This window comes from Mustela putorius, unplaced genomic scaffold (assembly GCF_011764305.1).
Source record: "Mustela putorius furo isolate JIRA1106 unplaced genomic scaffold, ASM1176430v1.1 tig00000589_pilon_pilon_pilon, whole genome shotgun sequence".
NCBI lineage: Eukaryota > Metazoa > Chordata > Mammalia > Carnivora > Mustelidae > Mustela > Mustela putorius.
In genome coordinates, this window is record NW_025421425.1 from 5463030 (window position 1) to 5488785 (window position 25756).

At 40.8% G+C, this 25756-nt stretch overlaps 1 protein-coding gene across 2 annotated transcripts in view; it reads right to left on the bottom strand.

Moving 5' to 3' along the window:
• DNAH5 (dynein axonemal heavy chain 5) overlaps positions 1 to 25756 on the bottom strand; it is a 262860-nt gene that overhangs the window by 165145 nt on the left and 71959 nt on the right. For both annotated transcript variants that reach the window (XM_045082025.1, XM_004761213.3), the window contains exons 10-17: positions 24436 to 24558; positions 23664 to 23879; positions 20538 to 20645; positions 14840 to 14925; positions 13716 to 14037; positions 12561 to 12767; positions 7268 to 7439; positions 4833 to 4978 (exon numbers count right to left, since the gene is read on the bottom strand). In XM_045082025.1, coding sequence (XP_044937960.1) covers positions 4833 to 4978; positions 7268 to 7439; positions 12561 to 12767; positions 13716 to 14037; positions 14840 to 14925; positions 20538 to 20645; positions 23664 to 23879; positions 24436 to 24558 — 1380 coding nt within the window. The remainder of the gene's footprint in view (positions 1 to 4832; positions 4979 to 7267; positions 7440 to 12560; positions 12768 to 13715; positions 14038 to 14839; positions 14926 to 20537; positions 20646 to 23663; positions 23880 to 24435; positions 24559 to 25756) is intronic.

Consider the following 25756-nt stretch of genomic DNA (forward strand, 5'->3'; position numbering starts at 1 on the left):
GAATGGATGGACGGACGGATGGATGAAGATAGAGACTAATGATACAAACAGTCAGCAATTTACCACCTGGCTGGACAATAAGCCCTTGCGAGAATAGATTCTGTTAGTTGGTCACAGCCCCCAGTTCCTTTCCAAGCCCCACCATCACTCATCTTGAGACTCTTCTAATGTGCTCATGGACCATCTACTCCAAACGTCAGCTTCATGGCTCATTTACCTCCTCATCACCAATGACTTTCACCTCTACTCTACTGCTGCAGGGCACATGGCGTTTTGATACCATTGACATAGGAACATTCTGATGTGTCCTGAAACAAACTATTAAACTTCTTTATCATCAAATAAAATATAAAACAAGTTGGGAACGTCACTCCCAACTCAGAACTTCACCCAACTACCAAACTCCATCCCTAGCTTTGAGACCATCAGGAAAAAAAGGTGTGTTGGAGACTGGATAAGAGATGGGATAGAGTTAGCACCATCCAATAATAAGTCTATACTTACAAAATTCCTGGGTTCAAATCCTAGCTCTGCATGATTTGGGAAATCCTTGGTTCCCAATCTGAAAAGTGGTGACTATGGTAGAACCTACCTAAGTTGTTGGGAATATTCCATAAGATAATGTACATAAAATACTAGAACAGAGACTGGTAAGTACTCAGAAAGTATTTGTTTTGTCAGCAAATCATACATAATCACAAGACCTACATTTGCCCAGGCTTGTTCATCTCATGCCACAGAAACCAGTTCCTTGTCCTCTGACAGGTCACTCTATGTGTTTTAAAATCTGTATCATAAATCCCTCACTCTACACACTGTTTCCTAATGACTTGGTTTCTCAGTTCAACCATTCTTTTGCAAATACCCTTACTTCTATCACTCCCTCAGCCTTCCACTGCCCCACTCAGGAGAAGCCCAAACCACATGAACCAGGTAATCAACCCTCTCCACCTGCATACACAAGTCAAGGCAATGCAGGTATTGTACTGGGAATCCGTGATCCCCAAATTCAGTCAGGCCCCCAAAACTACCCCAGAATGATTCTACATGACTATAGTCATGTTCCTCTACTGGCCCCCATATCAGCTGTATCCTCAAATCCTTGTATCCTCAAATCTTTACACCATCCTCTCCCACATACTCAGCTAATAGCCTTGATTTCTACAGCACAAAGCAAATGACACAGGGACTCACCCAACTCCCTGACCCCATGCCCTCACCCTGAAGACAAACTGGCTTCTATCATTAATCCCTTTTCAGTGAATACAGTATTTCCCCTTCTCCCTAAGAATTATCACATAACCTGAGTTCTAAATCATGGACTCCTCTGCTTCCCCAGATGCCATGCTTACTAACCATTCCTCTTCTCTTTCTCCCTTCCCCCTCAGCATAAGAACATAAGAGATGAACTTCAATGCAACATCTCTCTCTTCCTCCAACTATCATAACAAGTTTCTGCCTCAGGGCCTTTGCACTTACTGTTCCCTTTGCCTGGAATTCTCTTCCCCAAAGATATTCACATGGCTTGCTCCTTCACTTCCTCTGCTCAAATGTAATCACAGAAGTCAGCCCTGTCCATCAACATAAATCACAGCTCTCTGTCAGCTATGCCTTTTCATCACTACCCTCTTAATTTTTCTCCATTGAGCTTATTACCACTTAACTGATTGCTGGGTTTTTGCCATTTTTGTTTATTTGCTCTTCTGTATCCTGCACTTGAAAAGGGCTCCATGAAAGCAGGAATTTCATCTGTTTTGTTCACAGCTGTATCCCCAAGCAGTGGTTTGCATAGAAGCACCATAAAAATTGTTGAAGAATAAATGAATTATAAAAAGTAAACAAATTCAAGAGAAAGCAGTCACTTAATCGGTAATCACTGATTTTGGTAATCAAAATGCAAATTAAAATTAGGTTCTATGATTTTGTTACTTAAACTAAAATTAATAAATTAGAATTTCTGATTATTTATTACAATAAATTTACTATAGTTTATTTATAACAAATTTGTTGTTTTATTATATACCTCATTATAAAATCTTTATTACAATTTATTACAATTACAATAAAACAGTATCTGTTGGAAGATAGTGAAATTGGTACTATCATAATCCTGAGGGCATTGTAAGTTGATGTTATCCTTTTGAAAAGCAATTTGGCTACAAATATTAAGAAGCTATTAAATGAACACACATTCTTTGATGCAATAATTTTACTTTGAAGGAAGAAATACTCCCAGAGGAGAAAAACATGGTACATATAAATATATTCATTATAGCTCTTGGCAAAAACAGCAAAACTTTGGAAACCATCCAAATGTCCAGCAATGAGGAACCAGTCAGTAAATTAAGGTACATAAGCCCAATAGAATATTCTGAAGGCATCATTGAAAAGGTTGACTACGAAAGCCACATAGCAACATGAAAAATATTTCTTGAAAAGATGTTAAGTGGGAGAGAAAAACACTGTTTGCAACTTTATTAAGAGGCATATAAATAGGCAATACACCAAAATCATAACAGTGGCGGTCTAACTGATAAAAATCCTACTTCTCTCCATTTTAAAAAATATTCTAAAACTTGGGCTTACATTGAAAAGGAACATTTTTATAAAATAATACTAAGAATAGGGGTAATATTAAAACCATGGACCCCAGTTTGCCCAGAGGGCAAGATCACGACAGGGGAGGTGGGGATTTGGGGGTCTGGACAGAGTTTGTAAATCTCATGATCTCCCTGATATGAGGAAGTGGTGATGCAACATGGAGGCTTAAGTGGGTAGAAGAAGAATAAATGAAACAAGATGGGATTGGGAGGGAGACAAACCATAAGTGACTCTTAATCTCACAAAACAAACTGAGGGTTGCTGGGGGGAGGGGGTTTGGGAGAAGGGGGTGGGATTATATACATTGGGGAGGGTATGTGATTTGGTGAGTGCTGTGAAGTGTGTAAACCTGGTGATTCACAGACCTGTACCCCTGGGGATAAAAATATATGTTTATAAAAAATAAAAAATTAAAAAAAAAAAAAAGAAAAAAAAATCTCAATAAAGGAGGAAATGGGCATTTCTAAAATGTAGACATTAAATTTGGATTATCTAACAGTAATTTAATGTAAACTGAAGATGACTGCATATCCAGAAAAGGGTTATCAGGACAGGCCTGAGTCTGAAACTCTGCATGCCAGGTTGGTCTCTGGCTGGTGTCAGGGCCTGGATGTCATGAAGGTTCCCACTCTGCCTTACCCAGCTGTGCAAACAGTGCGGCTACTCCTGCCAACCTGTTTTCCTTCTGGGTATCTGGAATTTGGGTCCATCCTAGGCAGAGGGTGCCTTTGTGGCCAGACCCTTTGGAAACCCCAGGCACTGAGTTTCTCAGAGGCTTCCCTGTGCAGAAATGTGGCAAACACGTTGCTGCATTTTTGTTGCTGGGGCGAGAGTAAAACTCTCTGTGACCTCTCGTGATAGCGAGACAGTATAAGGAAGCTTACACAAGCAGTCCTCCAAACTCCCGCCTCTTTCCCCTTAGGGTCTCCCTATCTTTACCACATCCCCGTAGTAAATCTCAATCCTCGGTGCAACTAAAGGCTGAGTTCCAGGAGTCTTTCTTATAAATCTTATGTCTTAAATGTTACCTTAAAGATTATCTTAAAGATTAATCTAAGATTAAATGTTATCTTAGGGCGCCTGGGTGGCTCAGTGGGTTAAAGCCTCTGCCTTCACTTGGGTCATGATCCCAGGGTCCTGGGATCAAGCCCCGCATCGGGCTCTCTGCTCAGCGGGCAGCCTGCTTCCCCCTCTCTCTCTGCCTGCCTCTCTGCCTCCTTGTGATCTCTGTCTGTCCAATAAATAAATAAAATCTTAAAAAAAAAATGTTATCTTAAGTCTTAATCTACCATTCTCATAAATCATCCTTCTAGTGGTGATGTCTTAGGGACTCCTGACATGCCAAATTAAAACCATCCCTGATGAATTCTTGTACTCAGGATGCCCATCAGGAACACTGCAAATGAGAATGCCAAAATGACATTCCCAAAAGGCTGCTTCATGGAGAGAGCATGGTTTCTAGGATCTTAACCCCAGCATAGGGGAGAAAGGGTTCCTTTTGCCAAAAAAGTTTGAGAAATAGTGGGCCAAAGAAAATTAAATGGGCTCTTTACGTAAGAGAATTTCTGACGACCTTTATTTTAACTGTTAATATGTAGACTCTGCAAGGGGAAGGGTCCAGCCTTTACCCTGAGCAGTTTGAACACAGACCAAGCCTTCCTGTTTTCCTGGCAGTGGCTGCAGGACTGTGTACCATAGAACACCAGTTTGGGAAGTGGTGTTCTCCAGAAATGTTTAAAGAAGAAATGCTGTCCCAAAGAGATTTAAAACAAATGTCTTATTAATTAACACTAGCCTACTGGAAACTTCAACAAAATAGCTCAATTCTTCAAAAAATACGGAAAACGAGAAATGTGTCTCATGGCAATTTCTCTCCTACTGATATGAAAAAAACGGTCTGTTCCTCATGTCTAGGTGATGCCTTAGATACGCTCCTCTTCAGTTTCAAATTACTGTCAGAAGGCTCAGCATTGGATCACATCTATCACAAACCAATCACAGACAGAAAAAAAGTATAGTTTATGCATCAAAAAATGTCATTTATTTTAAAAATTTTAATAAAGGGGTGCCTGGGTTGGTTAAGCTTCCAACTCTTGATTTTGGCTCAGATCATGGCTCCGTGCTGGGTGTGGATCCTGCTCAAGATTCTCTTTCTCCCTCTCCCTCTGCCCCTCCCCCACCCCAACTCTCTCAAAAAAAAAAATTAACAAAAACATTAATTTCCTAATAACCTTTGTCATTTGGAGTAATTCTGCACAGGTAAGTGGCTCTTCCTGGGGGAGCTGGCAAAGCGCCGTGCTGCTCATTTCTTCCAGAACGGCATCAATGCGGAACTCCATCAGATCGTTGACCCGGTCAAGCAGCAATTCCAGGTCCTCTTTGGAAAGAATAAAAGAGATTAAGCATTTTGTTTAAAAAGAAAAAATGCACACAACTTGGGGGCCTGGGAGGCAGTTGGTTAAGCCTCCATCTTGGTTTTAGCTCAGATGGTGACCTCGGAGTCATGAGATCCAGCCCCACATCAGGCTCTGCTTGAGAATCTCTCTCTCTCTCAACTAAATAAATAAACCTTTTTTAAAAATCCACCTGACTAAACTGCAGTAGTGAAATCAGGATTAAAGTCACTCCAGCCCATTTCTCACTTGGGTTTCCGCACACTGTTCTTCCTCTAACCAGCTTCCTTCCTGCTCCGGCTCTTTCCACCTGCCACATTCGGACTCCGACTTGAAGAGCTCACTCCGACGCAGCACCACCAGGAGGCTTCCTGGGAATCTGCACTTATTGCCAGCAGCCCCCCTCCCTCGGCCCTGGCACTGACCCCAGAGCATCCCTCCATCACCGCATGTACCCTACTGCCTCCTCATCGACTCGTCACAGGCCTTTCCTTCTGGAACCCTCTTTGTCATCCATGATTCCTCAACACAGCCTATTCCACAGAAGGCAGCCAACAGATGGTCTTTTTTTAAGATTTTACTTTGAAGTGATCTCTACACCCAACATGGGGTTCAAACTTAACAACCCTGAGACCAAGAGTCGCCGAATCTACAGACCGAGGCAGCCAGGTACCCAAACAGATACTATTGAAGTGAAATTTCTTCAATGTTTCCTTTACAGTTACTATCATAAGGTACCTTTTTTAGAATTGTGCTGAAGTAATACTGAACACTAAGTTCCATGGACAGAAAGGTCAATTCTAGAGGAAATTAACACTTTTACATCAAAAGTCAGAACGATGGTTAATAAAGCTCCAGCTAAGGGATGATACCGTTTCAACGGATACCGTAGAGTGAGTTCTCTTTCATTCTGATACGGCTTTTGTCTGGGGAATGAAGTTAAAATTGAATCCATGTTATACACTCATAATGTGTCAAAGACATAAAACACTCCCTTAAATAAATATCTTTGCTTCCTCAAGAATAAGGCCCTAGAAGTTTTCAATTATCTCTAAGCTAATACCAAGATACCAAAAAGTTCTGCCTGGTAAGCTTATTTCCTACTAAAAGAGAGCCAGGCTTCTATGTGAGCATGCGTGCACAACATAATTCTTCACTCTTCTGATTCTTGAAAGCTCCTTCAAGGACATCTGTGACCCACCACACCCCCACAAGATGTTCACATCCTAATCCCCCACAAATGCTACCTGATATGGCAAAGGAAACTTTGCAGATGTGAGATATAGAGACCATGCCTAATTATCTAGGTGGGAATTATCTACACTCAGTGGGGTCACTGCAGCCAAAAGGGTCCTTGTAAGAGGGAGGTAGGAGAGTTGAAGTCAGACAGAAGACAATTTACCCATGAAAGCAAAGAAACAGAGAGAAAGAGATTTGAGAATAATATGTTGCTAGCTTTGAGGATGGAGTGACTATGAGTCCAAAGGATGAGGATGGCCTCTGGACACTGGAAAAGATTCTCCTTCTAAAGCCCCCAGAAGGAACTATCTCTGCTGACATCTTGATTTTTAACTCCCAAAGAGCTATTTTAGACTTCTCACCTCCATCTTGGATCTTTCACTTAAATCACAAAAAGAAAACAAAATCAGAGAACTAAGGAGAACTTTAGAAACTAGCTCCTGTCTCCAACTAACGTTATAATAAAACATCTAAGTGTAAACATTCTAATCCTAATATTCTCTAGGGAGAATAGTATTGAAGTCTACCTTGGTAGCCTATTCTAATTTGGTTTGGAAAACTCTATGAAGTTTTTATGCCTTCCATAAATACCTCCTTCTAGAATGTTAGCCTATTTCCTCCTGTTTTAGTTCCCAGGGAAATGTATTTTGGGAAGACTATTGGTTTAGAGGCAAAAGAGCTGGGGTCCAAACTCATCCTTTCTGCTTACATCTCTGTCACATCAGAAGTCACTCGGCATCTCCAGATCGGTTTTCCAACTTTAAATTGCCCGTCTTATTTAAAGTCTAGTGTCCGATAATAATAATAATTTTTAAATGTAGTTAATCTCTGGGAATAAAATTAAATAGTGAATATACACAGTTTCCAGGAAATCAACAAGCTCATGCATTTTGATAAAACTCCCTTGGGAACACTTTACGAATAACCCTCCCATTGTATGATTTACATCACAGTTCTCTAGGAGAAACTATACAGTAGACAATAAGAACTCAGCCTTTCAAAATGAGAAATAATGACCATTCAGACAGACTTACTGATCTTTGCAAAAGTGTTTTTTAAGTACATCTCAATGTTCAGTGAGGTCCAGGTAAGGGCAGCCAGGCCAGGCCGGAGAGCTTCGTCCACTTTAGCCAAATGAGGGGCCATCAGCGGCTCTACGGTGGGAGGCATTTTTGACTTCACTCTCTGATATTCAGCCAGCATCATCTGTAATGAAATGGAGGTTAAATGATCAATTAATATCACACTTTCAATATTTTGGGTTTTTTGGTCCAAAAGGATGGCCTCTATTTAAGGTCCAGCTATAGGGCTCCAAAGCAGCCTGGCAGCTACAGGGGTAAAAACAAAACAAGAATAGAAGTTGAGAAATCACTCCCTAAACATAAATTCCTAATCCAATGAAATACAGCTGAAGAAGAGGGAAAAAAGAACTTAAGAGTAGGAGTTTCACACCCCTTACCCAGTCGAAAAGGGGAGAAAAGTTCTAAGGTCAAGTGAGTTTCCTAAACCAAGTTACCAGTGCCTTAGCCTATGCATCATGAGGCTCATTCCTTCAGCTTTGCACGCGGGCACCCTGCCCTGCCTGCTCCTCTGGGCACTTCCTGGGATCATACTCGTCACCCTAAGTGTGGGGGTCACCAGAAGTCCGCCTCAGCCACCGCTGAAATCGAAGGCCAAGTTTTGATGTGAGACCCAAAGCATAAAAGGAGTCAGGAGCCAGCGTTTTTGTCAGCAAATGTCATGGCTTTATGTATCACACATACGCCAAAGACAACCAAATTCATGTCTCAGCCCATATCTCACTCCTAAAGTCTAGATTCATCTATGGCGAAAGAGTATTTAGTATCTCCAACTGAATATAAAAGACATTTCAAACTTAGCATCTCCAAACCTTCTCTGCCCACAGCACTCTCCACTGGCGGCTCCTGTCTTTCACACCCCCAGGCAATGCATCAGGATATCTTGGTTGCTCCATATTCAAGAGATCTGTATCTGACCTGCTTACCATATGCACTGCTCTCACCACCACTAACTCTCCTCTAAATTATTTTAGTGGTCTACCATTGTGTCCCTGCTCCATCAATGCCCCCTACAGTCTATGCTCAATTTAGCGGTAAGAGAGATCCTTTCAAAATGTAAATCAGACTATTAACCCCATTGCTTACATGGCCTCATGCCTTCCTATCACATTTAGGGCTACAGGTTCTTCTGTGAGGCTGCACTGATCTGGTCCCCATTACGTCTCTGATCTCATCTGTAATCACTCTTCTCATCCCTCACCTACTCCTGCCCTACCACCTTCCTGGCTGGTCCCTAGCTTCAGGGACTTTGCATCCCCTTCAAATAATTACTCAAATGCCTTCTTCTCAATTAGGCCTATCCTGAATATCTATTTAAGGTTGTAAGTTTGTAAACCATCACCAAAAACCACCTACACACTCTATCTCTTTGCCCTGCTCTATTTTTTGCATATACCTGTCAGCTTCTAATAGACTATGTAACTTACATATTTGCAATGTCCGTGGTTTATTTGCTGTCTAAGCCAACTAGAATATAAGGACAAGAGTTTCTGTAAGAACAAGAAATTTTGTGTGTTTTGTTCAATGAGTCTCAAACAGTACCTGGCACATAGGAGATGATCAATCAATATTTCCCTCATTTATTAATTAACTATTATCAGGAACATTTGTGACTGGAAACTCATGGATTCTGTTCCTACGCTGAAGTTTATGGGTTGTATAATATTGAACTGTGTTGGTATTTTTTTCATATCTTATCATTTTAAATAAGACTAAAAGTGCTTCCAGCGTACCTCTTTTGGTAATGTTCGTATTAATAGTAATTAATTATAAGAAAGTAACTTTAACACACTTCTCAAATACAATTTTTTTCAAGTTCGTATTTGTAATGTGTGTGTTAATATTACTTTGTCATTAGATCAATGGTTACCCAAGCATTTTCCCTGAAATACTAGCCCTAAGACATTCTGTAAGAAAAATGGTCCCTGGCTGGAAAAGTTTGGAAAACACTGTACACACAATCTGCCTTCTTGGACAATCTCAATTAATATTAATGATTCTGAGAAAACTGCAAGAAGGAAATAAGAAGCCCAGTGGATTTTTGTGAATTTTATTAAACCCAACATTTCCCAGATGGACCACACAATCCTTTCTTCATACAATTCTTTTCCACAATTTCTCTGTATCTTTTCAATGTCCATGAAAGCCACTTTGGAAACACCTACCTTGATGGTTCTATTAGTACCTACTGACACGTGCTGAAGCATATCCACGGCTTAGCTTTTTTCAATGTCCATCCCTTATTCTACCCGGGAAGCACATCAGCAGACCTTCTACTTCTCCCCTTAATCCTTTTTAACCCCATGAGATATTATTCATTTTATAGGTAAGAAACTGAGGCTTAGAAGGGTAAAATAATTTGCCCAAAGATAATGATTTGTATCCAGATCAAATTGGTTTTAGAAGGTATACTCGTAACTATTAGTCTAGGCAGCCTCATCTCGTTTTGAACTACATTCCAAGGAGAAGATGAAGAAAACAATCTCTCAGCTACTTTGGTATATCCACGGGAGCCTGATGGTACAATAATTCTGCAATAGCGGAGGTGGTCCCCCAGACGTGCCAAAATATCTGTTCTTACCAGCTTGGATAGGGACATTTCACTCTTTCAACCTCCAAGATATAATAATGCCAATTAGATGACAATTTACTTGCTCAAATTGTCGTTTATATGACATTTTAACATTTTAAAACATTTTTTGGACCCTCCTTCCCTTATGGTGTAGGATCTGTGTCCTCTCCTTGAATTTGGGAAGACTTATGGAGCCCATGTGATTACAACAGAAGTGGTGCTAAGACCTGTGAGGCTCTCCTAAAAGCCGTGCACTTTCCTCTGTGTGTACTGCAATGCCCTCTCTTAGGACCCTGAATGAACATATAAGAAATTCTACTACCCTGAGATCTCCATTCTGAAAGACCATACACAGATGCTCCCGTCCTTAATCCCAACTGAGTGAAACTTCCAGTTTTACCCACCAAAGAACCAGACATGAGAATGAGGTCACTTTGGACCTTCCAGATCACACACTTGCAAGCCAAACTAAATAACCTTAGTCAATGCCACAAGGAACAGACAAATCACCTAGTCAAGGCTTGCTTAATTCTTTATCTACAAAATTATGAAATCGTTGTTTTAAGCCACTATATTTTGAGGTTGGTTGTCACCTGAACAGAACACTGAAATAATCATTCTGTGAACCAAATTATTTTTAGCAACTTTATATTCTGATAAATATTATTTCTTAGTAAAAAATACTGGTTTTCCTAACAGGCAAGAAAAGACTAAAGGGGAATCTCAATATGCTGACCCGTATTTGATGGTGCCACATTTGAGGAATGTTGGTCCATTGGCAATATCAGTTTTTTAATATAACATGAAGGAGTGGAAAACAATAGACTCCAGGTCTGGTCCAGGTTCTACTTCTGCCAGTTATTAGATATAAAACCCTGGCTAAGTCATTTAACTACTCTGAGTCGTGGTTTTGTCATAAGATAATACAATAGTGTTCTATCCCAATTATCTACCATGGCTAAGATTACATGGAATAATGAGTAGTTGAAATGTAAAGCGTTACGCAAAGGCATGGCTTCCCTGGCCTCATCCTATGAGGTTGTCCACCGTAAGATGGCAATGAGGGTTTCCACGTCAGACATCACAGCGGCATCTCCGCACTCATCTTGCCGTCCTTCAAGCTGCCTTTGTCCCTGGGGATCATCCCCTCCTGCATGAGGACTTTCCTACCCTCTCCTCCCACCTCAATGACCAATCCTTAGTTTGTCTGCATCCTCCTCCTCCTCCTCCTCCATCAGACTTGCTGATACTGAGACAACCCAGCGTTTCGCCGAGACCCTCTACTCTTCTTTACCTCTGCTCTCCTCCTTGGCGATTTCACCCAGGACCATGACTAAATACCAACTATGTTTCAAATTTTATTTTTTTTTAGTAATCTCTGTACCCAATGTGGGGCTCAAACTCATGACCCCACGATCAAGAGTTGTATGCTCATGGGATGTCTGTGTGGCTCAGTTGGTTGAGCATCTGACTTTGGCTTCGGGCCAGGTCCTGAGCTCCTGGGTCACAGGATCAGGTCCGATCTCAGGCTCCGTACTCAGCAGGAGGTCTGTTTGGATATTCTTTTCCTCAGCCCTTTCCCCCTCTCTTGCTCTTTCTCTCTCTTTCCTTCTCTGTCCCAAATAAATAATCTTAAAAAAGAGAGAAAGAGAGAGAGTTGTACAATCTCCTGACTGAGCCAGGCAGGTGCCCCTAAATACCAACTATATTTTTAAAACTCTCAAACTGGGGCGCTGGGTGGCTCAGATGGTTGTGTCTGCCTTCAGCTCAGGTCATGATCCCAGGGTCCTGGGATCAAGTCCTGCATCAGGCTCCCTGCTCAGCAGGGAGATTGCTTCTCGCTCTGCCTCTGCCCCCCTCTCTCTCTCGAATAAATAAAATCTTAAAAATAAAAAATAAAATTAAAACTCTCAAACTATGCCTTCCACTTTGACTTCTCCACTCAACTCCAGACTTAACATATCTATCTGCCTGGATAACACCAGGCAGCTCTAAAAATCATCTTGTGCTTCAGATGGAAATTATTGATTCCCTCCTGTCTTCCAAAATTACAGTAGACCCCGTCTTTGCCATCTCTAAATGGAACTTTCATTCTGGGCCACTGAACATTGTACAGAAAAATGACCTACACAGTAATACATAATCACCTTACTTTAGTAAATCTGTTGAATCGCTCACACCAAAAACAAAGGAATCATCCTTGAGTTCCCTCATAACCTGCTATTGGCATTATTCTCTGATCCACCCATCTACTCGGCTGCCACCCTATTTTAATCCCCCTTCATTTCCAACCTGAGGCACTACATCAGCCTGCACGCCGCCTTCACTCTGACACTCTTGTCCCTCTAACATCTGTTCTCTACCAGGAACAAGAACAGATTTTATTACTTTAAAAAAAAAAAAGCATCCTCCCTCTTCCTCCTGCTTCAATTCCTACAATGGCTTCCTGGTGCGTTCACCAGGTGAATTCATGGTGCATCCACCATAAACACACCCTGGTTTTATGAGATCATGGACGACCTGGCCCTTGTCGACCATACCGTCTCATTCCCTCAGGCTCCTGTCCGGCCATCCTGAGTACTTGCTGCCCCTCAACAGTGACACACCATCACATTTTTGTTTTTAATACAAACTGGGGCTCGCCAGAAAGGAGGGGAAAAAATTAAAGTACCGTACCTTCATGTTACTGAAGTTCTTTTTGTATACATCTCGTTTCTGGAACAGGGCGGCTGCAAATGGTGAAACTTCTAGACCCATCTGTGACATACACTCTGTTTCTCTAAACAAGGTTAATATCTGAGGGTCAAAGTTGACGAACAATTCCCCTGTACGTGGAGCCTTCACCAATAAAGACGCCTTGAGTCCTCTGTGAATTTCCTCAATCTGTGTGAAGAGATCAACATTTTTACTAGTAGAAAGTTCAATGCCTACACAGGATATCTAGCTCAGCCATTTCTGGGAACAATGACCAGTAAGTATTGTTTCATGGATGGGTTCTTCTCAAATTAAAGACAACGCTCTTCTTCTAAGGTCACTTTCAGAAAAAGGCCTTCAAGCTCTTGGCAGTGAGGCCATGCAGTCAATCTGACAGAACAGCTGTGTTGTGACTCTCTCACTTCCAACAGGTAAGTAGACACAGAAATAGTGATGGCTTCTCAAAAGCCATTTAGCATTGTGGTACCTTCATGCCTACTCCATTATTTTTCCTAATATAAGTTTCATAAAATCTACTAAACTCCATTTTCAGTTATCTAGAAAAACAGTGAATACCACTATGGAAACATGTTTGTTATAGGCTCAGGCACCAAAAACGGAACCAGGAAAATGAGAAACCACATTAGAGGCCTTGTCAGTCTGAATTTTATCCTCCATAATACTTCCTGCCAATCTACAAAGAGATACAAGTGTTGGGAGGGTATGAGATACAATTTGATGAACCTAGTATAACCAAAGAAAACTTAAGACTTCGCTTAACAGAGACATACTAGTATTCACTGACCCATTACAGAACTTAATGGATATAAAAAAATCAGAAATCCTAATCAACTAGGTAAAAGAACCAGTAAACAGGATCTTCTTTCTCCATTAGGACTCTGCAAGTTAAATAAAAATGAGTTTCTGTTACCTGGCTTATAATTATTTTTTCAAAATTGACCATTATTTTTCTTCATGGATATACTATACTCTGATTATCTACATTCAATCAAACCTGCCTTAGGATCTACCCACAAATCCAACTTCCTACAGGAATGAAGCTGTCCAGTGCCAGCAGAGGGGTCCCCACTTTTGACAGTGAAGATGTCTTGGAAGAGCGCACAGGTAGAGACTCACCTGCTGAAGCCATGCCCTGTGGTACAGAACCTCGAACTCCAGGAGCACTCTGGCTACCCTGTTGTAACTACGAATCACGGGCTTGGCTTCAGGCGTCTGCAAAACAGTTGGGTGCTGCTGGAAAAGCTGCATTGGTTGCTGAATCCTGTAGAAGAGCTGACGGGCCCACAGAATCTTGCCGGCGATGGGAGGCTGATCTCGAGCCAAAGGAGGATCACATTTCTGCTTTGTGTACAGCTTGGAGATCATGTCAATGTCAGCCCCATAGTTCTCAAGAATACGCCGGTATTTGTCATCAATACCAAGATTAGGTATGTTCAATCTGATATTTTTAAAAAAATGAATGTTTTGAATTAATGAGCAGATACCTAGCAACCTTCTTTATTAAGAGTTATTTTAAAACTTATGGTAATGGAGGGGCGCCTGGGTGGCGCAGTCGGTTAAGTGTCCGACTCCTGGTTCCTGCTCAGGTCATGATCAAGGTCACAAGATCAAGCCCTGCACTGGGCTCCATGCTCAGCACAGAGTCTGTTGTGCCTCTCCTCTATTCCTTCCCCACACTCACTCACTCTCGTTCGCTCTCAAATAAATAAATAAATAAAACCTTTTAAAAATATAAGGTAGTGGAAAAGAATGAGGTATTTATTTGGCATTTTAAATAAACCAAAATAGCATCAATCCATCCATTATATCTCAATAAAGTGGTTTTAAAAAGTAGGACTGGGGTGCCTGACTGGCTCAGGCAGTAGAGTATATGACACTTGATCTCAGAGTTGTGAGTTCCAAGCCCCATGTTAGGCATAGAGCTTACTTTAAAAAAAAAAAAAAAAAAAAAGGTTCATCCTTAAAAATCTAGGCAAAACCATTAACCCAGTAAGAATTTTTTCAAATTACCTAAACATTAATATGATAAGCAGTCACAAGGTACTTCAAAGCTAATAGGAAATAAAACAAATTCTTAATCATCTTAAGAACTTAAAAACTGAGACCTTGTTATGCAGAATGACAAGAAAGGATTTTCTTTCTATCAGAATAGGAAAAAATAATAATAATGAAATAAACTAAACTGTGCTCATATGACCCCCGTTTTAGAAGACAAAACAGAATTTGTTTCAAATTTTTACCTTTCAAATTTCTTTAACATACTTAGAGCTTGATTTGTGTTTTGAATTTTTTCAAATGTAACATCCATGAACTTCTGCAACTCATCCTAAAATGGAATAAAGTCTGATTATAAATAGTGAATCTGCATTGAGAAATGCCCTGTTCATAAAAAAAAAAAAAATTAGAGTACACCTTTTATATCAAAGTGAAATTGACATACAATGTCACGTCAGTTTCAGGTACAACATGTTGATGTGACAACTCTACACATTACTCAGTGCTCACCACATCAGTGTAGCCACCATCTGTCACCATAAATTATTACAATATTATAGAGAAAAAAGTCTTATTGAGCAGCAAGACAAAAGAGCGCCCCATGCTCTATGAACACATACAATATAGGACAAAATACAACAGAAAACTTAATATTCACCTGAGCTTAAAAGATAAATGCCCAGAAGCCAGAACAAAGAGGGACTTGAAAGCCAGAGCAGTCACAGGAGCTGGAGCCGGCACCATGAGAGGCTCCATGGGCCTGGGGGTTAGCACTGGGGTTTTACCACAGGGTGGGCAGAGAAATTGTGGGGTCTTAACACTCTCAAGAGATCCCTGCAGAAAGCCAGGGCCCTTTAAATGCAGCCCAGCGCAAGCAGTGATTCTGTCCGCAAGGTGGGGAAAGCAGCAAGGGGTCTTGCCAACTGCCCAGAGCTGTGAATGGATGAAACAGGCCATCATGATCCTATATTTCCTCCATAAAGGGCCATGCAGCCACTATTTTCAGCTTTTACAGCAGGTACCTTTCAGAACTACTCATCCTCCACTATGTGCAGAGGCACCCATATATAATTCGTAAAAAAGACACAGAGCAAGATTTAGCCCTTGGGTATAGTTTGCTGACCTCTGCCCTAGAGCAAATGAAATCCTGTGTCTGTGCTGCACTTGGGAGAGGAGTCTGAGTTTAGACTATGCATGACATGGGAGGGTCTAATCTAAGAAATTAATATAACAGGTAGTCTGGGGTGCCAAAACCACTGGGGCCCCAGCAGAAGGAAAGCAAAAAGCTAATCTATGGAAACACGTCCATAGGCCAGACCATAAGTCCAGTAGAGAAAAACTGGTAAATAACTCCTGAGAATTTCAAAAGGAATGACTTAAATATATCAAAGTTTTAAGAAATACCTCTTTCATACAACTCTCAAATCAATTTTCCAAAATGATCTTCACTACGGTTGTCTTGAGGGCCTCACACATCTTATACTATTGTATAATTTTGTTCAAAAATAAAATTGCACCAAAAAATGAAGCATGTGATTACTTCTTTGTTCACTGTAAGACTTAGTACAGTTGTCATTAAAATCTAAACTGAGGGGGCACCTGGGTGGCTCAGTGGGTTAAGCCTCTGCCTTTGGCTCAGGTCATGATCTTAGGGTCCTGGGATTGTGCCCCACATCAGGATCTCTGTCCAGCGGGGAGCCTGCTTCCCCCTCTCTCTGCCTGCCTCTCTGCCTACTTGTGATCTCTGTCTGTCAAATAAATAAATAAAATCTTTTTTTAAAATATCGAAACTGAGTTAATCAGAGACAGAAAAATTATTTCATTATTTTCTGGAACATTACAAAGTTTCAATCAATCTTTTTTTTTTTTTTTGTCAGTTTTACCAGACAGAAGTTTTGAGCCTCTACCATTCTAAAGGAATCATTAACTTATGTAGTGATAAAACCAGGAAGCCAGTTTCATAGGCGGTGAAAATTAGTACCAAGATGAGCATGATAGTACACAAGTATTTTGGCAAGACAACCAGTTAGAAATATCCAGAACACCAGTGGAAACACTCAACATTTGAAGAGACATTGCTACCTGGGGAAGTAGAAATGCGCCTTGCCCCAGTCAGCAGAGCCCCAGAGTTGAAGGATCACTAGACTTATGACAATACATTTTTGCTCTCTGTACTTCTCACTACTCCCGCTGAAACTATATATAGGAAATATATATATATATATATATATATTGACTGACTGATGTTATTTCTGCAAAGACCACATCCTAAGACTCAGAAATTGTCTTGCACTAAAGGACAGTAGAGTTACCCTACCTAAATAAACCCTCAAACGTCGCCCCACATTCACAGAAAAAAATTGCATATAAACTATGTACAACTAGAACAAGTGCAATGTTTCCATTCCCTCCCTCGAACTTCAGACAACAGCAACTTTATTGAACCCTAACACCTGTACCTGGTTTTCCTTGTTCTTCTGCCCTGTGGCTTCACAAAGGCCTGTGCTAAACTCTGTATGAACATCTAAGACACTGAATTCGTCTTCTTTCCCCTCGTCCTTGGGTCCTGTCTTAGTCTTGTGGAGCCTAGTCTTGGGATCTTCAGACTACTCCTCTTATTAGTTCTGGGCTCTCAGATCCTGCTCAGTTTTTTCTCCTCTCAGCTTGACATCTCAACAGCTCATACTTTACTAAATACTGCCTTATCTGCCTGCTGGAGTAAGTATGCTTCTAGACTTCCAACACTCTCCTAGTTCCAAGGTACTCCCTCTCTTTGACCAATCAGCACCAGCAGGAACCCTCAACCTGGATAGGATTCCGGGCTCTGATCCCCTGGACGGTAGAGTGCTGGACACAGCCCTGATCCAAACCACTCATCTACCCCTACCCCACCCTCTAAGCCCTCTAAGCCCTATCTTGTGTACACCGCAGTTACTGGTTCCCTCCATCCCTTGTCTCCAAATTTCACCACCTCTGCCCTTAACTCCAACCAGAGCTATGGAAAGATCAGTGTTTTCACCCTGATTTTATAGAGATAAGGGCTGAATTCATGAGAGTGGATGAGTAATTTAAAGGAGAAAGGGGCTGATTAAGAGAAAGAGAATGGAGGGGCACCTGGCTGGCTCAGTCGGTGGAGCGTATGACTCTTGATATCAGGGCTGTGAGTTCAAGCCCTACACTGGGTGTAGAGATTACCTAAAAATAAAAATCTTTAAAAAAGAAGAAGAAGAAGAAGAATCAGAGGCAGCAGCAGCAGCAGCACCTGTGTGCTCAGAAGGTTAAGCACTGTACTCTTGATTTTGACTCAGGTCATAATCTTGGGGTCATGAGATCAAGCCCTGCATTGGGCCCCGTGCTCAGCGGGGAGTCTACCTCTCTCTCTCTCTATCTCTCTCTCTCCCTCTCTCCCTCCCCCCAGTGTGTGTACTCTCTCTCTCAAATAACTGAATAAATCTTTTTAAAAAGAGAGAGAGAGAGAGAATGGACAAAGCAACAAAGAAGTCAAAGGAACATTGGTTATCCAACCAAAGAGACATGGTGACCATGTTTGAGGTGTAAGACGAGATAAACAATAGTGCTGACTTTAAAAAATAAAAGATTAGTGAGAATAGGAACTAGCATCTGTAACTAATGCCTTAAAACCAGGCTGTAGGGCATCTATAAAATAGTGTTCTTGTTATTATACAAAGTGGGCACAGTCTTGGAAAGGTCTCCCCACTCCTCTCACAACCCTCACCATGCACTTGGACGTCTAGTTCTAGCGTCAGGTACGGCCTCCTTTCTGAAGCCTTTGCTAATCCAAGCCAAGCAGAGGGTGGACAAGGCTCCGTCCTGTCACCGGTGTTGCAATGAGTCTCTCCTGTGTGACAGCTGGTCCTCCCTGGAAGCTCCCTTAGGACTTCTTTGGAATATGTCCTTTTATCTTTGAATCTTCATTTCCATGACAAGATCAGAACATTATACTGTTATAGTTGGTCATTTTAGCCACTAGTCACCCTATTTTAGCCACTATTCACCCTTTTAATATGATGGGCTCATTATTCGAACATATATGTACGTTTTAGTCATATCACATGTCTGCCTCTTCTGTCTGACTGCGAGCTCTGAGGGCAAATCCACATGACTTATTTCTGTCCTGGTTACCCACAGCATAGAAGCACAATGCCTAGCTGATATGCAGTAAATACTTGTTTAATTGCAGCAAATCTAGTTGCTATTAATTCATGACTCACACAATAATTTGGCAAACATTCTTTGCTCTCCAGATATGTGCGGTGCCCTCGAGACAGAAACAGGAATGAAGACAATTCCTGCACTCAAGGTGTTCACCATCCCCCTCTATCCCACATCCAAGCCACTAAATGAACTACCACGTGATCCGAAACTGCTGGAAGTGCCGAGGGAGCAGAGAATCCGGACTGCCACTGCCCACCGGTCTCCAAAGAGACCAAGTTCCACTGTCCTTGGCCCTTGTGTGGCTCAGCTGGGATTAAGTCTCTGCCTTCGGTTCAGGTTATGATTCCAGGGTCCTGGGAATAAGCCCCACGGCGAGCTCTGTGCTCAGCAGGGAGTCTGCTTCTCCCCCTCCCCCTGCCCTTCTGCCTGCTTAAGCTCTCCCACTGTCTCTTACTCTCTCTCTCTCTCTCTGTCAAATAAATAAATAAAATCTTAAAAAAATAAAAAAATCCAATCTCCTTATGTCTGAATCAGGCTCCAAAAGAGGTGACTGCATAAGTTATCATAGGCACTGTATCTCCCCATCAACTGAAACGTTTCTTCCAACATAATAGTTAAAAACTTGAATCCTCGAGCCAGACTTCCTGGATTCAATCCTGACTCTCCCAATAGTTATCCCTGTGACTTTGGGCAAGTCACGTAACCTCTCAGCACCCACTTTATAGGATTATTGTGAGTATTACATGGTGGACACCCGTGAAGTGCTAGGACAATACCTAACATACAGAATTAGCTCATTCTGTTATAATTCCTTTTACCACTGAACCCACCCCCTCTGACCTCTTTTTTCTTCAAGTGCAGAAATTGACATCAAATCAAAAATTTTGGGAAAGAAGTAACAGAATGGCCACTTTCCTTTCATAATCAGAAAGGTGTACAGTCCGCACTTCACGAGGAAGAAAAGAATTCTGAATATGAACTACGGGAGGCGGCCACCGGGCCATCTTCCCTTCACCCTCCTTGATCTTCCTCCTCTGATGACAAACATCCCCAACCCCCCCCCAAGCCAAAGGTCCCAACCCCCCTACTTTCACCACAGAACCCACAGGTGACAGGTCCAGGGCTAGACACTCCACTAGAACTGGCCAACCCAACCCCTTCCTTAGGGATTTGAAGCTGGGGCTGGTTCTAATATATATTCTCAGAAGTTGCTAATGGGCATTCATTGCTCATATGGACTGGAAGTCAAGCTGGCTGGTCTATGGTGAGTAGGGGTGGGGCTGGGGGCAGAAGGAAAAGAGAAAGAGGCTGCAGACCAAGAGGGACCCAGGTGGGGTGCTGGTACCACTGAGTGGGTCCTGGAACCACTGTTTCTAAGGCCAGCTGCAACCCTGCCTTTGCAAGCTACCAGACAGCTGGTCAGAATCATAGCTATAAAGTAACAAACAAATGGAAACAAATTTCTATATTCTAATAACCCCACATTTTAACAGAAGATGAAAGTTAATTTTCTAAGAACTAAGATGGAAGACATGCAGAAGTCTGTGATTACAGATCATTATCCAAAGCTATATTTATGACCCTTTAATCCATGAAAAAGAGCCTTCAATTATTAATGTGAAATCACAAAATGCAGACTGAGGTTACAATCGGTCACCTCTGTGACGAAGATGCCTCTCCCTTCTGAATGGTTAATGATTAGCAGCATTATACAGAATGGAAAAAATAAACACACACTGTCAACGGGAATTTTATTACATGACTTACATGAAGGTCATTAGTCTGCTTGCAAAACTCTTCATAATCCTGGTCAAAATCCATCTTCCGCTGGTCTAAGAAATTATAATCCTTTTTCTTTATGGTAGCAACCATACTCTGAAATGTTATGAGAGAAGTAAGACAATATTTCAATATTCTTGCATTATTTCATTAAATACAACCTTTAAATGTAGAACCTGTGTAATCAACTTAAAAGGAGCCTTATTTCTTTAATTATTTGCATTGCTTCATGCTTATCAGAGGCAATATAATGTTGCCTAGTGCATTCAAAGAAATCATTTAGAAAGCATTTTCATGAGGTTTTACGTATTCCTAAAGAAAATAGAAAGTAAAACCACATCTGAAAAGTAGGAGAGATGTTTTCTCTAAAAATTTCTTACTAATGACATCTAAATTTTTTTTAAAAGCCCAAAGTAGAGTTTACTAAAACATTTTTCATTGAAAAGTTTAAGTCTTCTCAGAAAATAAATAACATAAACAGAACCCAAACAGCCTAGGAAGAGAATACTTGTAATATCTAGAGATGAAAAACTATCTTCCGGGCCTCACATGCCTTAAATAAAACATCAAACCACAATCTGCCATTTAAAGACTCTCCAGAATTAACTGCTGCTTCCTCCCACCCTGCAAAGCCACAGTCTGTGACTACAAAAGTACAAATCTGGCAACTCATCTCCTTGAGAATACTATTATCCTATGTTTTGTTTGCTCAGAATAATGAGCTATCGAGCTCTATGATCATTCTTAACCAAGTACTAAGCCATTCCCAAACTCAGGTGCCCACCCTGTTGACACAGGCATATAATTTTTATGAAGAAAGTTGAGCCTCCTTCCATCATCTCTTCTTCAAAGTCATTTCCATTTAAACATCAATTCAAATCTCTCAGTAGACAAAAGTGTATAAACTGCGTAACTTCTTGAATCAAGCTTACTAATTAGAACCTACCCTTTCCATGCTGTATAGCTACAAAATTGGTTCCATGAAGACACTGTATCCATATAAAGCCGCCCATCATGTTATGTGCCCTGTATATAAATGGTCACTTAAGAGTATTAAGTTAATAAACTGATTAATCATGACCTAAAACCAACTCATCAAATTCGATCTACTAAATCATGAACTTGGCAGATACTTAGTGCACCCCTATTACACACTAGTGAACTCTGAAGACACAGGAAGGAGCAGAACAAACAACTCTGCCCTCAGAGGACGTCCATCCTTGGTGGCAGACGGGGGTCAGAATCCATGTAAAGCACAAATAATTTCACACCATGATAATTTCACACCATGGTAAAATGAGCAATGCAACATGGAGTGATTGAGAGGAACAGAGGTCAAGGAAAACTCTACTGAGAGGATCATTTAAATGAAAATCTAGAAGCCAAGAAAGAATAACCATGTGAAGATCCAGAGGCAGAACTTTCCAGGAAAAAAAAAAGTTCCAAAAGCCCTCCAGACTGAACTGAACTGATCTGTGTCTGGAGAACATCAAAGTACAAAGGTAGGCAAGGAAGTGGGAGGCATGGACAGGACCCTGATAGGCAGGCATGGAGCCTTGAGTTTCACCTCCATGGTCACCATTTTGAACTTCTGACACTGGTCCCAACACAAAAATCTCACCTGATGCTTTCATGCACCGTCTGCATTTTATGTCACTACCCTCTGGAATGTCCATTTCTCCATATCTCACTTTAGAGTTTCAAAGCTATTTCTCTTCCCAGTATTTTTATCAGGTTAGAACAGTCTTTATCTGCATTTAGATGTATAGTTCAACTTCTCCCTCAAAAATAAACTTTGACATATGCTCCAAAGTTATTTTTTCATTAAGAATAGAAAATAAATAAATTCCAAACTGAAAAGTAAATGAACACATTCTGTCTTTGTCTTGCAAAACTGTTGTTTCAGATACAGATCACCCACCCGGCAGGTAACACCCAGCCCACCTAAAACGGTTCCTGCTGTATAACAAAGGTATTTTTTCTTTTTTTCCTAAAATCTGGTCTACTCAGGAAATGAAAAAGATTCCTGATATTAGCCTAAACGGTTAGAGGACAAAAACCAACGTGCGGCAGTAAATGTTATGATCCTTTTCAAACGCAAGTACAAAAAAAAAAAAAAAAAATTGAGCTTTTCATATTCCTGTCCCCAAACAAGAGAGACTTGACTATATCTAGACTAAGAATCTAAAATCCATTTTGTTTGTAAATTGTTTTTTTTTAAATCTTCAAAATAGTATTAGATCATTGTGCCCACTTAAAAAACTAAGATATACCTTTATATGATAAAGCAGTTAAAAATCAAAATAATTGGGAGCAGTTGAGCTAAATTAAAATCTGGTCCCTTTATTTGGTTGACATAGTTCCAAATAAAATGCTAAGTGCGGCCACAATTGGATACACTCAGAACCTGGTGTTAGCTAGTGCCTGACACACAGTACATGCTTCATTAAATATTTCTTGCATGAATAAATGAAATAATAAGTTATAGTCAAACATTTTTCTTGTACTACTAATGAAAATGCTTTTACTAATGATGATTAATTTTAGAGTATTGAGAGGTCATTCTCGAAATCACATACCTGAAAGGAACATATTAGCACCATTACACAATTCTCAAATAGATTTAATTTCTTTATTGTTCAAGGGCCATGAGCTTCCATCTAACATTACAGATGGATTATTTGAGTCATTCTAAATATAGATATTTGCATAAAATATTAAAGTTTTAGTTATGGACGAGGGTAGCAAATTTAGTTTAAGGTAGAGAACCTGGGCTGGGGTGGGGTGGGGGTGGGGGTGGGGGAGGAGCCCTGACTGGTTCAGTTGGTGGAGTACAGGACTCTTAATCTCTGGGTCACGACGTTCAGTCTCATGGTGGGTGTAGAGATGACTTTAAAAAAAAAAACCAAAATCTTTAGGGCACTGTGTGGTTCAATGGGTTAAGGATCTCAGGGTCCTGGGATCAAGCCCCAGATCAGGGTCCCTGCTCAGCAAGGAGTCTACCTCTCCCTCTGAGCCTCTCCCACTCTTTCTCTCTCAAATAAATAAATAAATTTTTAAAAATTTAAAAAAAAAACTTTAAAAAAATAATAAAAAAGAAAGAAAGATGAGAACCTGGTATTTAGTGACCATGTCTTCCAGCCCTTCAATTTTAGAATCTTGCAGGACTGAATATGTCCAGAAGGTTGTAAAGATGTCTATTATCTTGGCGAGACGTCGGTGGAAAGTTTCAAATTTTCCAAAAATATACATCTCACTAAATTCAAATTGCTTTTCACTTGGGTCTTGTTTAAGCTTTTGTTTTGTCTTGTGAAAGCAGTGCTGGTATTCCTTAAAATTAAAAATCAAAATATTAGGCAGGAAACATAACAGAGGTATCAACCTTATTCTCTTAAGTGGAGACTGCCACAAATTGAGAGCAGAATTACAAACCCTTCAAGTTTCATGCCTTTGTGTGTACCCATTTTTCAGCTGGGAATGTCATCATTTCCCAAATCCCAATCTAACAAATCCTAACTATTCTTGATCTAACTCAATGGCAGAGCCTTTCCACTTGGTCACTCCAGCCAACAGTAGCCTCACTCCATGTCTAGCTCCCCATTCGTCCTAAGAAACTGAAGACACTACCGCATCTTTGCATCTCTCCTACTGAGTATGGCCTCGGGACATAACAGGTCCCCAAAACAGTAGAGTAAGTGAATAAATTGTGAAAGCAGATTTGCTAACATTCAATTTTCTTAACAATAAAGAATTACTGTTTTTACAAAAAGAATGACTTTTGAGCAACCAATAATATGGTAACTACCAAGTGATTTAAGATGCATCGGCAAAAACAACACACAAATGATAAAACGTTACCTAAATATGTTATTAAGCTGACCATTACCTCCTTAAGCTTAATTGCGGATAATATTTTCTCCACCACGACATCCTGTGGCTGGCTCCAGATGGAAGCAGTTCCATTGTTGGTAATATAGGCTTTACACGCAGATATCATCTGATTAGTCACCTGGAATGTCCCAGTAAAATGGCATTAAGTACACAAAACAGTCATCAGTCACCAGCTGGGCTAGAGGGTCCTTGACTCCTCTACGTCTCCGAGTATAGCCTGTGAACTTGACATTAGGTTTACTTTTTGCCATCACAACTATGATCCAGCACCAAGATTTTTTCACCCCAGCCTTAAGGAGGTATAAATGACAAACAAAAATGGTATGTATTTAAGATTCACAACATGATGCCTGATATTCATAGATATCAGGCATCATGTTGTGAATCTTAAATATATACTTAAGTATATATTTAATATATATGCTTATATTTATATACTTAAATATATATTCATAGACAGAGTGAAATGATTCCCACAATCAAGTTAACATATCTATCCCTTCACAATTACTGTGTGTTGAAAAGATTTAAGATCTGCTCTCTTAGAGACTGCTGAGTACACAATACAGTAGTATTAACTATAGTCCCCATGCTGTGCATTAGACCCCCAGAACTTATTCATCTTTTTTTTTTTAAAGATTTTTATTTATTTATTTGACAGACAGAGATCACAAGTAGGCAGAGCAGCAGGCAGAGAGAGAGGAGGGGAACCAGGCTCCCCACTGAGCAGAGAGCCCGATGTGGGGCTCAATCCCAGGACCTTGGGATCATGACCTGAGCCAAAGGCAGAGGCTTTAACCCACTGAGCCACCCAGGTGCCCCAGAACTTATTCATCTTATAACTGAAAGTTGTACCTTTTGACCAGTATCTCCCCATTTCCCACGCTCTCTGGCTCCTGGCCACTATCCTTCTACTCTCTGCTTCTATTTGTTGGCTAGTATGTACTGTCGAAATCATTCATGGAATCACAGAGTTGGAAGCACTACAGCAAATCAACAGTTCGGGCCCCCTCATGGGTACAGGGTGAACACCTTAACCAGCCAGGAAGGGATTCACTTCCCTACCTTCCCTACCAGTCTCCTTAGGTAGCCTGCTAGAACATGTCACTCACAGTCTCCAAGAGCCATGAGAAGGCCTGTCCACCCTGGTCATTTCATGACACCAGGAGCTGGAGCAGAAATGTCAGAAGGAGAAGCAGCGGAGAGTCAAGCTGACATCCGTTTCCACTCACGTTTTATCCATCCCTCCAAACTGTAAAAAACTTCTTCAGAATTTTCCTATGACTATTTTTTAACAGTTTAAAAGGAAAATCAGA